Source organism: Melampsora larici-populina, assembly GCF_000204055.1.
Source record: "Melampsora larici-populina 98AG31 unplaced genomic scaffold MELLAscaffold_28, whole genome shotgun sequence".
NCBI lineage: Eukaryota > Fungi > Basidiomycota > Pucciniomycetes > Pucciniales > Melampsoraceae > Melampsora > Melampsora laricis-populina.
This window is the reverse complement of record NW_006768792.1, coordinates 253177-267296: the sequence shown is the minus strand read 5'-3', so window position 1 is coordinate 267296 and position 14120 is coordinate 253177. Positions and strand designations below refer to the sequence as shown.

At 43.4% G+C, this 14120-nt stretch overlaps 3 protein-coding genes across 3 annotated transcripts; 2 read left to right on the top strand and 1 right to left on the bottom strand.

Annotated features, from left to right (window-relative positions):
* Nucleotides 1–3132: 3132 nt before the first annotated feature.
* MELLADRAFT_88618 (uncharacterized protein) lies at nucleotides 3133–3957 on the top strand (the record flags this gene model as incomplete). The annotated part of the gene is made up of 6 exons (XM_007412088.1): nucleotides 3133–3274; nucleotides 3346–3408; nucleotides 3476–3598; nucleotides 3666–3720; nucleotides 3798–3850; nucleotides 3920–3957. The coding sequence occupies 6 exons, from the start codon at nucleotides 3133–3135 to the stop codon at nucleotides 3955–3957; spliced, it is 474 nt and encodes a 157-aa protein (XP_007412150.1).
* A 3009-nt stretch (nucleotides 3958–6966) lies between these two features.
* Nucleotides 6967–9027, top strand: MELLADRAFT_108223 (uncharacterized protein; the record flags this gene model as incomplete). Its single annotated transcript, XM_007412089.1, has 1 exon — nucleotides 6967–9027. The coding sequence occupies one exon, from the start codon at nucleotides 6967–6969 to the stop codon at nucleotides 9025–9027; it is 2061 nt and encodes a 686-aa protein (XP_007412151.1).
* A 3987-nt stretch (nucleotides 9028–13014) lies between these two features.
* Nucleotides 13015–13356, bottom strand: MELLADRAFT_124482 (uncharacterized protein; the record flags this gene model as incomplete). Its single annotated transcript, XM_007411956.1, has 2 exons — nucleotides 13015–13272; nucleotides 13354–13356. 2 exons carry the CDS (start codon nucleotides 13354–13356, stop codon nucleotides 13015–13017), a joined length of 261 nt encoding a protein of 86 aa, XP_007412018.1.
* Between the last annotated feature and the right edge of the window lie 764 nt (nucleotides 13357–14120).

The window sequence follows — 14120 nt, the reverse complement described above, 5'->3', positions numbered from 1 at the left end:
TGACAGCCTCCAAAATAACAAAAAATCGTAGGTATTTACATGCACCTATGATGGTATGTGATCACTTGGCCAAGATTTGGGACCGGTACCAGCCCCGAAAGCCCCGTTGGACCTCCTAGTACGGCTTTGATGTTACCAACTGTATTGCAAAAAGACCAAGAATTACGACCGACCCGGTCTACTTACAGTCAATCCAGTTTTGCTTGTCCATTCGTATTTTTTATTTTTTATTTTCACATCAATACAGGCCAATACAGGCCATTTTATAAGCATACATAGCCTTCAATCAAGATACCACAATTGAAGTGTAGAGGGTTGTTGATGATCGATGCTGCCAAGTCTCGACCCATCAGATTCAGGATTCAGCATCAATCCATCCTCTCCGAACTCATCCATGCATCACTTGAATCATCCAATCGCTTCTCTCTACCTCGTCACTATCCTTTGAGAATTGGGCTTATCACTTAGGCTTTCATTCCGCAATTCAACCCTTTCGGTCTCGACTGAAACATCTCGGCTTTGACTCAAGTAAGCTCCTTGAATATCTTACTCGTATTGAGATCAGTCATTGGATTGCTGAATATCTTCCTCATCCATCCAGCCAGGTCAATGTTTTGGTCCGTTCATCGGATATGTTCGAGCTCATCAACTCAAATCGTTATCAGTCCTTACCCTATCGCTAATTCAAGGTATGTTGTTCTTTGACTCAACTCTTGTTAACCAACTAAACACGCACTAATCGAAATGGTTCACTTCTCTCAAATCCCTTCTGTCTGTCAACTTAAGCTCTAGTCTTTGGTTCAGACATTTCAAAGTACTTTGAAGATCAATCAATCCACTAAATCCAATTCCGCGTCATCGATCAATCCTGTGTAAGTTGATTTGTGTTGATACTGTTAGTTCATAAGGTGTGACTTGTTTATTGCAAATCATCAGTAAAGCTACTTACCCTGGTTTCTCAACGCTTCACATCAATCTGCCTCAGTCTGTGGATCTTGTAGTTTTTTCTTGCTATGTGATTTTGTTGTTCCTATACTCAAGAAAGAATAAGTGTCTTATTTGTATATAGAAGTTTGTACCTGCCATCTAAATGGCCATTGTTAATAACATCAACAGTTTATATTCATCATTCTGAGTTCTTATGATTGATATACTTTCTGGACTCTTTCGGTTGCCTACGAGTACAATGTGTCTCATTAGATCCACAGTTTGATCTTAGAGTGTATGAAACTCCTGCAACGGTATATAGAAGCACTGTTTTTATGAACTGTCTTGTTTCCTCGTGCCATCTAACCTGAGCTCATACTTGGTGCTAGTAGTCACTGGCTTCCTTGCAGACTTCCGGTCTAAGAACTGTTGGTACTCAGCCTATCTGTGACCACTATCATTGCACATGATCTCCTCACCTTGAGACATGCTGGCAATGCATTTGAAAAGTAATTGAAGCATCACAGGAAGAGACTGTAATTCAAAGAGTCTTTTATTACAACAGCAAACTGAGGCAAGATGAAATACAAGCAGAATACACATTAAGGCTTTGGATTTGATCTGATGCGACAGATTCCCAAAGCTAAGAATGCTATATAAAAATGGAACGATCGAGTTGACCAAAAAAACATCCAGAGCTCAACAATTGGATGTGACGTTTACGAATTGGAGCTGAAGCCTAAAGGAAGGATTTAAAAATGAGACTAAGATCTAAAGACAATACTTCACTAAACATAAGCTTGAGTAGATTAAACCGACATTGGGGTGATCAAGTGATGGCAACAATTCACCTTCTTTTTTGATATTGTGTGGGTAGCAATCGAGACTTTTTATCTTCAATCCTTTATCATCATTCGCTTGAGAAGGAATTGTGAGTGTTTTGGAAGTAGCTGATAAAGGTGCTTTGAACAATCCACTCGAATCTAATGAACTTCAACTGAAAATATAATTCAAAGGAAGATCAGTATTGTGTTCAAGCTAGTTTTTGATTGAGTGAGTGAACTTTACATAATCAAATCAAAGACACCAAGGGTTGAGTTGAAGACGGGAAGGTTTGAACCGAAGCTGAGAGGTCTGAATCGAAACAAAGAGCCTGAAATCAAAGCCTAGAAGACTGGGTCAGCACTCACCTTACGGTTCTTTGGCTGAGAGGATGAATGATGAAAGATAGGATTGAGCTGGAACGATGTGTGTGAGGACAAAGGGATGGTGATGAGGACAGGTTTGTAATAATCAAGCACTGTGGACTATGGTCAGCTGTGGTTGGTCAGACTCACAACTCCAGCATAAGCATATGACTCATATCTTTATGCTTATAGAATCACCTGTATTGCAGTGAAAAATAAATAAATAAAATCCGATTGGACAAGCAAAATTGGATTGACTGTAGGGTAGTGACATGCAACGATGTGAGCTTTGAGGAATACAATCAGCACTCGTTCTGGCGAAAAATGCAACACACTATGAGTGCCAGTGACATGTGGCAGCCAGAAAATTCTTCGACTCCAAATGAGAAGTTCTTGACTATCTCGACGCACGGAAGACGTTAAGCTTCACGACCGGCTCTGAACGACGTGCCGTCAGTGTTGATCAGTTCATTGGAGACCTATGAGGACCGGTGACACCGTCAAGACCATGACATATCGGTAGCGGACGCGTTCGAGAATTCGCGTGATCCATTGCTATGTACCAGTTGCGGATCATTCAAGTTGAACCGTGGTCAAGCTATCTAGAGACTCGAAAGATAGGAATGCTGACTATCTTTAGGAATCGTCACGTCGATGACCGAAATGATGCAAACGTTCACCGAGACCTGAGCTGTTGGTTGTTGCACCTCGATCAACTCGAACCCTGAGGTGGCCATACGACACTCATTGGACTAGGTACAGTGAGTCAATCTTCGTTGGCTCAGCATCGAGTGTATAAATACCGGGCCTTGAAGAGCCATATGCTTTCCTCTCATTACTCACCAATAAGATCCAAGTGCACACTAATCGAGCCAAATTGATTACAACTTTTTTCAATCTGTTTAATCTGCCGGTCAGATTTCCTGATAATCAGCAAGATATTCACAGACTTTGAAAATCACTTTGTTACTTTTCCGTTGCACCCACAGAGTTGATCCAAAGAAAAGATAGTTTTAGCATGTTTTCCGGAGCCATTTTGGTTTTACTGTTCGTGTATTGTTCAACATCCGTCGTATGCTTAGGACCTCCTCTTAAGAATGCAGTCACCTGTTCCTTTGGGTATCGCGTGCGTCCTGAAGCCAATGGAAAAACTCAAGGAAGTGAGTAAAGACGATCATCTACTCACAGAAAACTGAACATTAACAAAAACCTTTCGAACTTTTCTCCAAAGTGTGTACCATTAAGCATACCACTGATGACTATGCGTGTGAGGGCTGTAAGGCCAATGTGCCTCGTAAGTTGTAATCTCCTGATATGATTGCAACAGGATGTTAATGTACTGATGACATTGTATGACATAGTGGGTTTGCAATGTGTTGAGGCCAAATACGACGTTCCACTAGCAAATTTAAAGCAATCCCATCAAAATATATCATGTCCTAATTATGAGAAATTGATGCCAAATGGAGTTTTTGTCGGATATGGTAAGCCTGTTTTTTAATCATCAACCGCTCATAAACAATCTCAATATTGAATCTTTTTTTTCATCAGGTTGCGCTGAACCTAGACAGGGTCAGAAAGCTCGATGTTTTGACATCCAGGATCCGTGAGTAGATATGACATATAGATCTCTTTCAAGAAACTCTTTAGCTTCACCGTTGCAGATAGAAGCTGACCATAAAGGGGACTATTCTTCCATCGTTCTACTCCTTGGGTGATTTCTAACAAAAGAACTAGTAAGTTCCTTGGTTTGACTCATTTTGACATGAAAGTCATGTTTGACTGACTAGGTTATATTTTCTCAGCCTGCCCAGCGGGAGCTTGCCGTCTGAACATACCTTAGTAGTATACTTTCAAAGCAATGAAATAAATTCAAAACTCAAATGATGGAATGGACTGAGTTGGACATGACTACTGGGGTAGACATGCAGGGACTGGTATACCTTGTCATCTTCACTTGAACACATTGTGACTGGTATTTTGCAAATCATTCCTTTGTTTTGCTACGATATCAATGTAGCAAGCTGTTTGATTGCTTGTGGGGATTTTCCTCTATGATAATAAAGCAAAAGGGCCACACCCCTTTGTCATGCCTGCTTCATCAAAAATTAATGCCTTTGCCTGACCTAAGTCCCATGTTTTGGTTGCCTTCTCCGGTCCTCTATACCTCTACTACAATGAAAAACAGCCTCCACTGATCTCATCTCAATTTGCCTCAGCCTGTGATATCTACATCCTGAGTTACAACTATCTCATTGAAGTTCAATCAAGTCCATTTCTGGATTTATAGCTCTACTAGCCAAATGGGCGGCGAGCGCCGCACTCAACCTCCTTATGGGAGCTTTCAAGTCCTAAACATGATGTGGTGTCCTTCTTTGAACTTATGAGCTACAGATCGTTTTTCATAAAATTCTGTTTTCATTCTGTTTTAAAGTTGAAAGTTTTATAAACTTTGAAAAATCAAAGATGCAATAAGAGTACAACATTTGTTGGAAAATAATTGTCCAGTGAACAAAGTTGAGATTAATGTAGATAATTATGTTCTAAAGCCTAGTCGACTTCACACTTCTTGATAGGATACTAAATCCGTCCTTCACCTGGACCGAACTTGTCGTTGCGCTGAAGTAGCTACAAAATGGAAAAACCGAGTAACAAAGATTGAACTCGCGTAGATGACATAACGTGCAGGACGGTCAGCTATGGTAAGGAATGGGTAAGGAACTTGATCATGTCGACAATTGGAATGGTACACATGAAAAACCCATCCAGAACCGTGTCATGAGTCAGTGTCTTTGATAAAAATGAGATGAATAATGAGAGCATGAGGATAAGTAAAGACTGACATTGGTAATCGTTTCCATATGCAGAAGAAAATTCGATCCAGGAAGTGTATAAGAACCCAAAGAAAGCGATTAAAAGGGTAGGTGTACTAGAAGATGTCGTGGAGGCAAAGAAGAGATGATCCAACCAAAGAAATAACGCTGGATAGAGATGTAAGGCAAGATCGAGATTTAGAGGTGGTGCGAGAGCAGGCTCAGGAATCATCTGATGGATCAATTTCATCCGGAATGAAGTCAGTCGTCTATTTTGAACAGCACGTCGAGATGAGTCAGAAAAGGCTTACTAAATCTGGTTTGCAGGCTAACACGGACCAATAAATGAAAGTGATTGAGGACTCTACTGAGAGTACGATCAAATTAAGAGCCGCGTGAAATTTTTCCAAAAAACCTTCATGAGGAAACACGCATTCATCGAGAAATGATAAAGGGATGTGGGAAAACGGTCACGAGGGTTTGGAAGAATCAAAGGGGTCTCTTTAGCGAATATAAAGATTGGAAGCTATACCGGATTCAGTGATAGGACTTTGAATTCTTATTGATGATACTAACCTGGTTTGCTTGATTTGAAGTGAAGGAAAAGCTTGAGGGCAAACACCATCCAAGAGGAAGCAAGACTATAGCAGGTTTTGGTGAATCAATAAAGGCTTAAATGAAGTAAAGTAAATTGAATGACTGACCCCCATAGTGTTAAGAAATTAGAACGACCTCCAAAGAGGGTATCAAAATGTGAAGACATTGGACCTACGTCATGGAATGTTGCATTCATCTATCAATTCTTTATGTCCTAAATGACTACCACAAGTTTGCTTCAAAGTGGTCCTTCACAAGCTTACCTGGCTGATAGATCTGCCATACTGAATGAGACAGACTCAAGAGACTGATGAGATGGAACCCGAAGGCTGTAGGGTTTTTAACGGACAACATATGCGGTAAAGTTGATGATGATATGTAATTGAAACAATCTGATGGAATTCGATTTGGGATCTCAATGGTCAAGAGAAGTAAAGAGAGAGAGATCACAAAGAGACAAGCGAAAAGTTTTTTAAGGTACCACTCAATCTTGGCATGATTTCAATAAAGAGCTTTAGGTTCACGTGATGAGTTACGTGAAAAAAGGAGTGGTCTCTTTTCCCTGCCTGAAATGAATTATGTACTATCTCACCTTGATTTCCAACTCGGCTCCGGCCTTCTTGAACTCAACTAGAAAATGTTTTGATAACGCACACCAATCGTCTAAGCAATCAGGGTGATGATTCGTACTTATCCTCCTTAACTCAAATCAAATCTAGGGTGATCGCTATTCTCTGTCTTGGAAGGAATTCTCCTCTTTTGCCATTTTACTACAACATAAAGGCTAGCTGCAATTTATGCATGTATGTACGATGGCTCTTAGCGAGAGCGATAATGAAGGATTGAACAACTCATCCATTTCTCTAAACAAGACTGAATTCTTCAACTATCCAATCTTGGTTTCATAGATATAGCCACCTTAAGACAATCAACATAGATTTAATCATCGATCTGATTTCAACTTTTCAAACCTTTGATCGAGTTGAAATTGAAATGGAAAGTTGAACTTGTGGATTTCAAAAGATTTCAAGCTAATCAATCTAGTGTAAGCTCTCTGACCTTAACATTCGGAGTCCGCAGTTTCTCCGAATGCAATTCATAAAGAACTGGTATTTGTAGTTGGAACTCGTTTTAACGAATTGGAATAGAGGAAGGCGGGAGCTGGCTTTGTAAAGACGATTCGTTTGTTCTGTGAAAGACGCTCCTCATCATCTATAGAAGATCTTACTAACACTTTGGATAATCACAGTGTGACGTATTCTGTAGCTCTTTACCATGTACTTACTTCGGTACTTTTTGTATGATCTTCTATCTCTTTACAAATTTCGTTTCTGATTATTTGCATCATCCACATCTATTATCAACGGTTTTTTAGCTCAGTTACTGTCTTCGACTATCTTAGCTTCTTTAAAAACTTTATAAAATTTGTTTTTGTTAATATTATGGATGGTACTGCTAGACAAGATGTTATCAATAGCTTCGAGTCGCACTTTCATAAAATCGATGATTTTCTTAACTTCTGCGAGAGAATCGGCGGCAGTAGTAAAGTGTCGATGTGGCAGTTTCGTGACCAAGTCACGAAGAGGTTTTCTCCCTCCGATCCACATTTCATATTCCATTTCTCTGCTATCGCAAGAATCGCCATTGAAGCGGACCGCCGAGCTGGACGTCGCGTCTTCAAAGTTGGTGGTGTTCCCCCCCCGGTTGGCGAAATTCTCTCACATGAACCTGTCGTGCTGGATGCTTCCTACCCAGTGCCTCACACCGACGTTCCCCTCTACCGCCCCTACAAAGGGCTCCTCGATGATTTATCAGATATCACGAACAAGTTGGCGGAAATTTCTTCATCAAGAAGGGTTTCTCAAAACGCTGTCGCCTCTTCCTCCGTCCCTGCGACTTCAGGCATCATTGCTTCTTCTAGCAAGGATGACCGACCTGACGATGTCGTTAAAAACCCCCCGCCTCCTTCCCAGCGGTCTCGTTCTCCCTTGGCTTCCCGAATTCAACCCTTGGGTGCCGGAAACGCTAGACGACGCGAGAGGAAATCTCGTTCTCGAGTTCCCTCCTTGCCACTACCAAAAAGTCCTGGTCCTTTCAGGCATTCTCGGGGCCCTTCTCCACAAGGGCCTCCGAATCCTCGCTCTCTTCAACAGCGAGTGGATCGCAGGGGTCTCCCAATCCCCAATCCGACAGCTCCTTGGCCTATGGCCACTCCACCTAGGTCTGCGTCCCGCAACAAAGGCAAGGGTAGAAGGATTTCGTCTCCTCCCCTTCCCCAAGAACGAAAGGTGGACTCTCCTCACACTCCTCCTTTTGAATCTGATCCCGACTCATCTGATAGCGAGCTTGGTAATCCGGGAATTGTTTCCCCACCAGTTTCAAGGGCCTCGACCTCGGCTCCTTTATTCTCAAAACCTATCAGAGAATTGGCCAACACTAAGGCCTCTCCCACCGCGATTTCACTTCAACAGTTGGTGGTTCGATATAAAAAGGACATCGACAATTGTGTCACCCTTTTTAATTCATCTCCAAATAAACCCTCTAGTTGGCCTACTTCTCTTACTCAGGACCTTTCGGAATACAAGGTTATCGATCTTAACAAGCTGTTTGGAGAAATGTCTTCAAGACCTTCCAACGAAGTCTTTGTCTTCAGCAGGAAGTCCAGGAAGATGGACGTCAAGGGCACAGTTGAACCTCGTGAAGTCGAAAACCTCTCCGATTTCATTCAGGTCATGGAAGTTCTTCGACATGCCTATTTGGCGGCTTTCTATTCGGTCAGGCATCCAATCAAAGCCTATTTCGATTACATCTCGGGTCTCATCAAGCATTCCTCCAAAGTACCTTGGGAAGCTGTTAAAGCCTACGATGAAGAAGTTCGATATGAGTTTGCTCAACGGCCTTCTATCGCCTGGGGCGATTACGACGTTCCTGAACTCAAGATTTCCAAGGCCGAAACCTTCACGACAAAAAAGAAAGTTTTCAGTCAAATTCCAGAAGCTCCTACCAACCTCAACCTAAAGCTTCCTCTAACAGGAATTCCGGTCAATCATCGAATCGGCAGCCCACAAATTGGAACTCCGGAAACTCTTCTAATCGAGATTCTGGCCAGAAAGCCAAGAAGAAGACAAAACGAGATTTTCCGCCTTATCCTATCAAAAGTACTGTTGGCGTTGATGATCGTGACCAGCCTTGCAACAATTGGAACGCTAACGTCTGTCCTTTCACCGCCGACACATGCCTCCAACAACATGACATTTGCAACAAGTTGGGATGCGATGAGCATCATCGAGGAGGCCGCGCTCACGGATGAGCCCAACGGGCGCAGGTTCCTGCGCAATATGGAGGTCGATTCTCTGGTGGATGGCTTTTCAGCCTCAGTCGACTTTTCCTTAACCGCCAGACCCCTCCCCTCCGCTCCCCCTCTGGCTTCTGATACCTACGCTGCTAGAGCTATCCGAAGACGCCCTGATATTTTCAAAATTGTTTCTCCTATCAATGTTTGACGTTTCCGTTTCCTCCTTTGAAATCACCCAAATCGCCCTTTTGTGGATTCCGTTCTTCTCGGCCTTACAGACGGATTTTGGCCTTGCTCGGACAAACCTTCGGACGAAACTACAAATCCTAAGAATCATGCCTCTGGAGAAGAAGAGGAGGCCTGTCTCAGAACGACTCGTGATAAGGAGATGGCTCTTGGCCGTTATTCACCTGGGTTTCAGTCTCTTCAACCCGGCATGAAAATCTCACCCCTTTGCCTAGCTACGAATGCAGTTTCCGGCAAGATCAGGACTTGTACTAATATGAGCTATGGTAATCCTTCCCCAAATAGTCTCATCGATAGATCAAACATCGCTATCCGTTTAGACAGCATTGCGTCTTTGATTCCTTTTTTGTTACGACGCCATCATTTTAACAAAAGATCCCTTATTTGGAAATCTGATGTTGACTCTGCCTTCAGGATATTACCAGTTCATCTTCAATGGCAATATCGTCAAATTGTAAGGATTGATGGGAAATTACATGTCGATCGCTGTGTCAATTTCGGCTCCGCCGCCTCTCCCCACATATGGTGCAGTTTTTTCTCATTAGTTCTATGGATCGCCTATTACATATTTGGTATCAAAGAGTTGAATGCTTACATGGATGATTCCTGGGGCGTTAGTCCTCCAGAACTAGTTACTTTCAAGGATCATTCGATACCTTTAAACCAGGCCAAGTTTTTGGAACTTTTCGATTTCCTTAACATCCCTTGGGCCTGGCCCAAACAAGTGTTTGGTTCTGAACTTGATGTCATTGGACACGCAATAAATTGCGATGCTCTGTCAGTTTCACTTCCCTCCGAGAAAAAAGACGGTCTCGTCAAAGCTCTCCGATCCTTTATTATTCCCCCTTCTCAACCTCTTGTAGCTTGGCAACGCATCACTGGCTGGGCCAATTGGGCAGTCAACATGTTTCCTTTAGGACGATGGGCTATCCAATCCTCATGGGATAAGATAGCTGGCAAGAAGATCCGCAACGCTCATGTTCCACGCAACAAGGAAGTTACCGAGGACCTCACTTGGTTGGCAAACACCCTCGAACTATGGCCGGGTAGGTTGATGTTGAAATCCCTTTTTTGGAACCTTGAGCTAGCCGACATCACCTTCATTTGCGACGCCTGCCCTACGGGCATGGGTATCTGGTGCCCAAAATTGAAAAGAGCCTGGAGCAAGCCTCTTCCTGCACCTTCTCGTGAGAATTTTTGGGCCGAACTGTACTCAGTTGTCACTGCAATCGACCTTACACCTTCATTCATTTTACCGTCGTCAAGGCCGATCAACCGTGTTGTCATCTTTTCGGACAACACCTCTGTGTGTGCCTTATTTAATTCTCACCGCCCTAGTCCTACTGCTAGATTACTTTTCAGGCACGCGGTTTCCGTCATGCTGAAATACAATCTAGATATAAAGGTAAGGCACCTCGCAGGTGACAAAAACGTCATCGCTGATCATCTCTCAAGAGCTCGAATCAAGGAAACCAAAATCTTGATTCCAGGAATCGTTCATTCCTTCCTTCCCGACATTGACCCCTCAATCGACGGGGGTTTCAAGTTTCATCTTCCTTCTCGCAACCGTCCTTTCAATGCCCAAAGCTCCGAAGGTCAAATCGACGGTTCTCTCTTTTGCTGAGCGCGAAGCGCTCAATCAGCAGGACATCTCTAGACGACTTGAACCTGCCACAGTCTCAAAGTATCAATCAGGAGTGAATAAATTCCGATCTTTCTGTCTAGAGCAAAATACCGAATTCATCCCGAATGAAGTAAACCTCTCTCACTTTATCTCAGTCGTCGGCCGAGAAATCAAACCTGGCTCGGTCTACGTCTACCTCACTGGCATCACTCAACTTCTCCAGGACGAATTTCCTTTCGTTGTTGAGGCGAGAGCCTCCTCCCGCGTCCGTCGCTCCCTCCAGGCCATCGAAAAACTTTTTTCGGTCCCTACCCATCAGGCCAACCCAATGACCCTTCGCGACATCGGTTTATGCGCCTCATTTTTCAACTCCACGTTTGACGATCAGTTATTTAACACCATTATTACTTTAGGTTTCGCTGGTCTTCATCGTCTAGGTGAACTTACAGACCCTGACAATATCTCTTGTCGTAACCCTCGCAAATATATTCGACGTTCCTCCCTCCAGATTTCGAATTGCGGCACGGTGGCAACCTACATTCTTCCATACCATAAGGGCGACCGGAAATACAAAAGTAATAAAGTCGCCATTTACCATCGCAAAGGAGAATATACTTGTCCCCTCAATTTCCTCATGACTTATACCATCAACAGGGACCTTTGTTTTCCCAGCAATCCTTACTGGTTAATCCGAGAAAATGGCTCTCTTCCTACCTTCTCCTGGGTCATCAATCGCCTGGATATCATCTTTGGTGGCACTCATTCAGGACACTCTCTTCGCTCGGGTGGCGCAACCGCCTTAGCCCAAGCCGGGATGCCTTTCGACTTCATTCAAACCATGGGTAGATGGTCCTCAGACGCTTATCGAGCTTATGTCCGAGGCCACCCCGTCTTGAACCTCCTCGCGTCCCGCAAACATGTACTTTTGTCGGGTGCAACAATCGGAGAGCAGATCTCATTTCCTGGCTCATCTCTCGTGAGTCCAGTCAAAATTCTCGTCGAGTTTTTTGATACTTCAGAGGCTAACTCTCTTTTGCGTCCCTACAGTCCAGTGATCGCACTCTGACTTAAGGTGACTTATATTCTGGTCCACACCAAATATACCAGCGTTTGGTACGTTAGCTCCGCTGACTGCCTTTAAAAAGACTTTCGCTAACCCATGTCGTTCTCAGTTCTTACAGATCAAGTTCGTACATTTCCACCAAACCTTCTAGCCCGCTAGTAAGCTGTTTGGTCCAGCCAGTAAGCGCTCATGTCTTGAACGCGTCTCTGTGCTGAGTCTGATTTTTGCCACGTTCCTTCGCTGGGTTTTTAGTCTAAAAACCTTCATAACCGGTAACACACCCTTCACGCGGTCTTTCATCCCGCTCTCCCCATCAAGAGTTCTTTATTTTTACCATCATCCGGTCATTTATTTAGCGGGTGGAAGGGTTTGTCTGGTTGTAGCAGTTAGGAGTCAGACCCTCCGGGGCCGTCTTGCGTTAATCAACATGTCTGTATCATAACGAACTCAGAGTCTCGTGCCAAACCACCGCGCCACACTCAATTCCTTGTAGTTGGAACTCGTTTTAACGAATTGGAATAGAGGAAGGCGGGAGCTGGCTTTGTAAAGACGATTCGTTTGTTCTGTGAAAGACGCTCCTCATCATCTATAGAAGATCTTACTAACACTTTGGATAAGCACAGTGTGACGTATTCTGTAGCTCTTTACCATGTACTTACTTCGGTACTTTTTGTATGATCTTCTATCTCTTTTACAAATTTCGTTTCTGATTATTTGCATCATCCACATCTATTATCAACGGTTTTTTAGCTCAGTTACTGTCTTTGACTATCTTAGCTTCTTTAAAAACTTTATAAAATTTGTTTCCCGCCATCCCTCCCGTTTCTGGGACATATTTTTTATATACTTGATCTTAATTGTTTAGTGACCACCCCATCGGGTTTGTCTGGTTGTAGCAGTTAGGAGTCAGACCCTCCGGGGCCGTCTTGCGTTAATCAACATGTCTGTATCATAACGAACTCAGAGTCTCGTGCCAAACCACCGCGCCACACTCAATTCCTCAAAGGCGTCAGCACAGGTGCGCATCAGGCGTGTTTACTCCGTTCCAGCTTACGTGTGCGTATGTATATGAGTTTCAGAATAACAAAAGATGCGAATTTTTCAAGGGAAGCTTCTATTGTAACCTCACTCTTACTCAGGTCAATCTGACTGGACTCCTCATCCAATCCAACAACATGAGACAAACACGCACAATTGAGCCTGAGGATTCTATTTTGAATGAATCATCACTAGCAAATCTCTCTTGGATGAAAGGACCTCGGCTATGCACATATCAGTGGAACCGTACACTTAATAAATTCACCCCCCTGGCTACACACTGGTCTTGTACCTGAACATGAAGGTGTTCCTGTCTTACACCTTGCAGCAGCTGGGCCACACTTGGGTATCTTTGGTGCAGTCCTACTTGGTGGTCCCCCATGGCCGTTTCCTGGTGACATCCTTCTGCCTTCGGCAATGGGTGCAATAATTGCAATGAGGCTCAAAAATACCGCAAGGAGTTTGAAAGACCATTGAGACATCTAGCGCAAATAAACGTGAAAACTGCATGTCAACATTTACAAGTTGCCAAAAAATTATTTTGTAAGACTCCAAAAACTGACCATCTTAATATGGTTTGGATTTGACAAGTTCCGTTCTGAGGATAATAGCTTCAGTGAAAATCTTATTCTGGAGGAGCAAAGGGGTTTCAGAGGGAAAAATTAGGTGAGGTAAGTAATTGACTATAAGAGTAAGTAAAAAGATAAGGGAGTAATCACAAGGTATATTCTGTGATAGCTGAATGAGATCCAGTCTCAGTCAAGTAAAATTAATATCAGATGATGATTGATAATGATGGGAACTTTGAGCTTCAAACAGAGCGCTTTTATCTGGCAAAAGTAAGCCTTTCAGAGACGGTGAATCGTGATACTCACCTCTGACCAGCCTTTGGATTTACTTTGGTCGCACTGTAGGCATACCCACTCTTAATGACTGGTGGTCACGTTTGCACATTTGCACAATCATGAGAGCCCGCATTGGGGGTTGGTTCACGTGGATCCACGAGATCATGGGCGCTTGGCTCGGATCCTTCCTTGAACAGTTCACGACAAGGCGGGCCTTCTTGTCTTCATGGTGTAAGTGCCGATGACGAGAAACTGTTTAACATGGGGAGCTCATTATGTAGCCCCTCGATTGAGGAGCGTGTTTCATTTCTGTAGTCACAGAGCCTATCAGTCGGGGTAGTTGTTAATTTAGCGAGAGGGACTTTGTTAAGTTAAGGGTAGTCGTTTTGAAGCAATTTTCTTGGCAACATCACTTCCAATCATTGTGATCAGCCACATGAGTGTACGGGGAGCATCGGGGAATCGTACATTCTGTGAGAATTCTC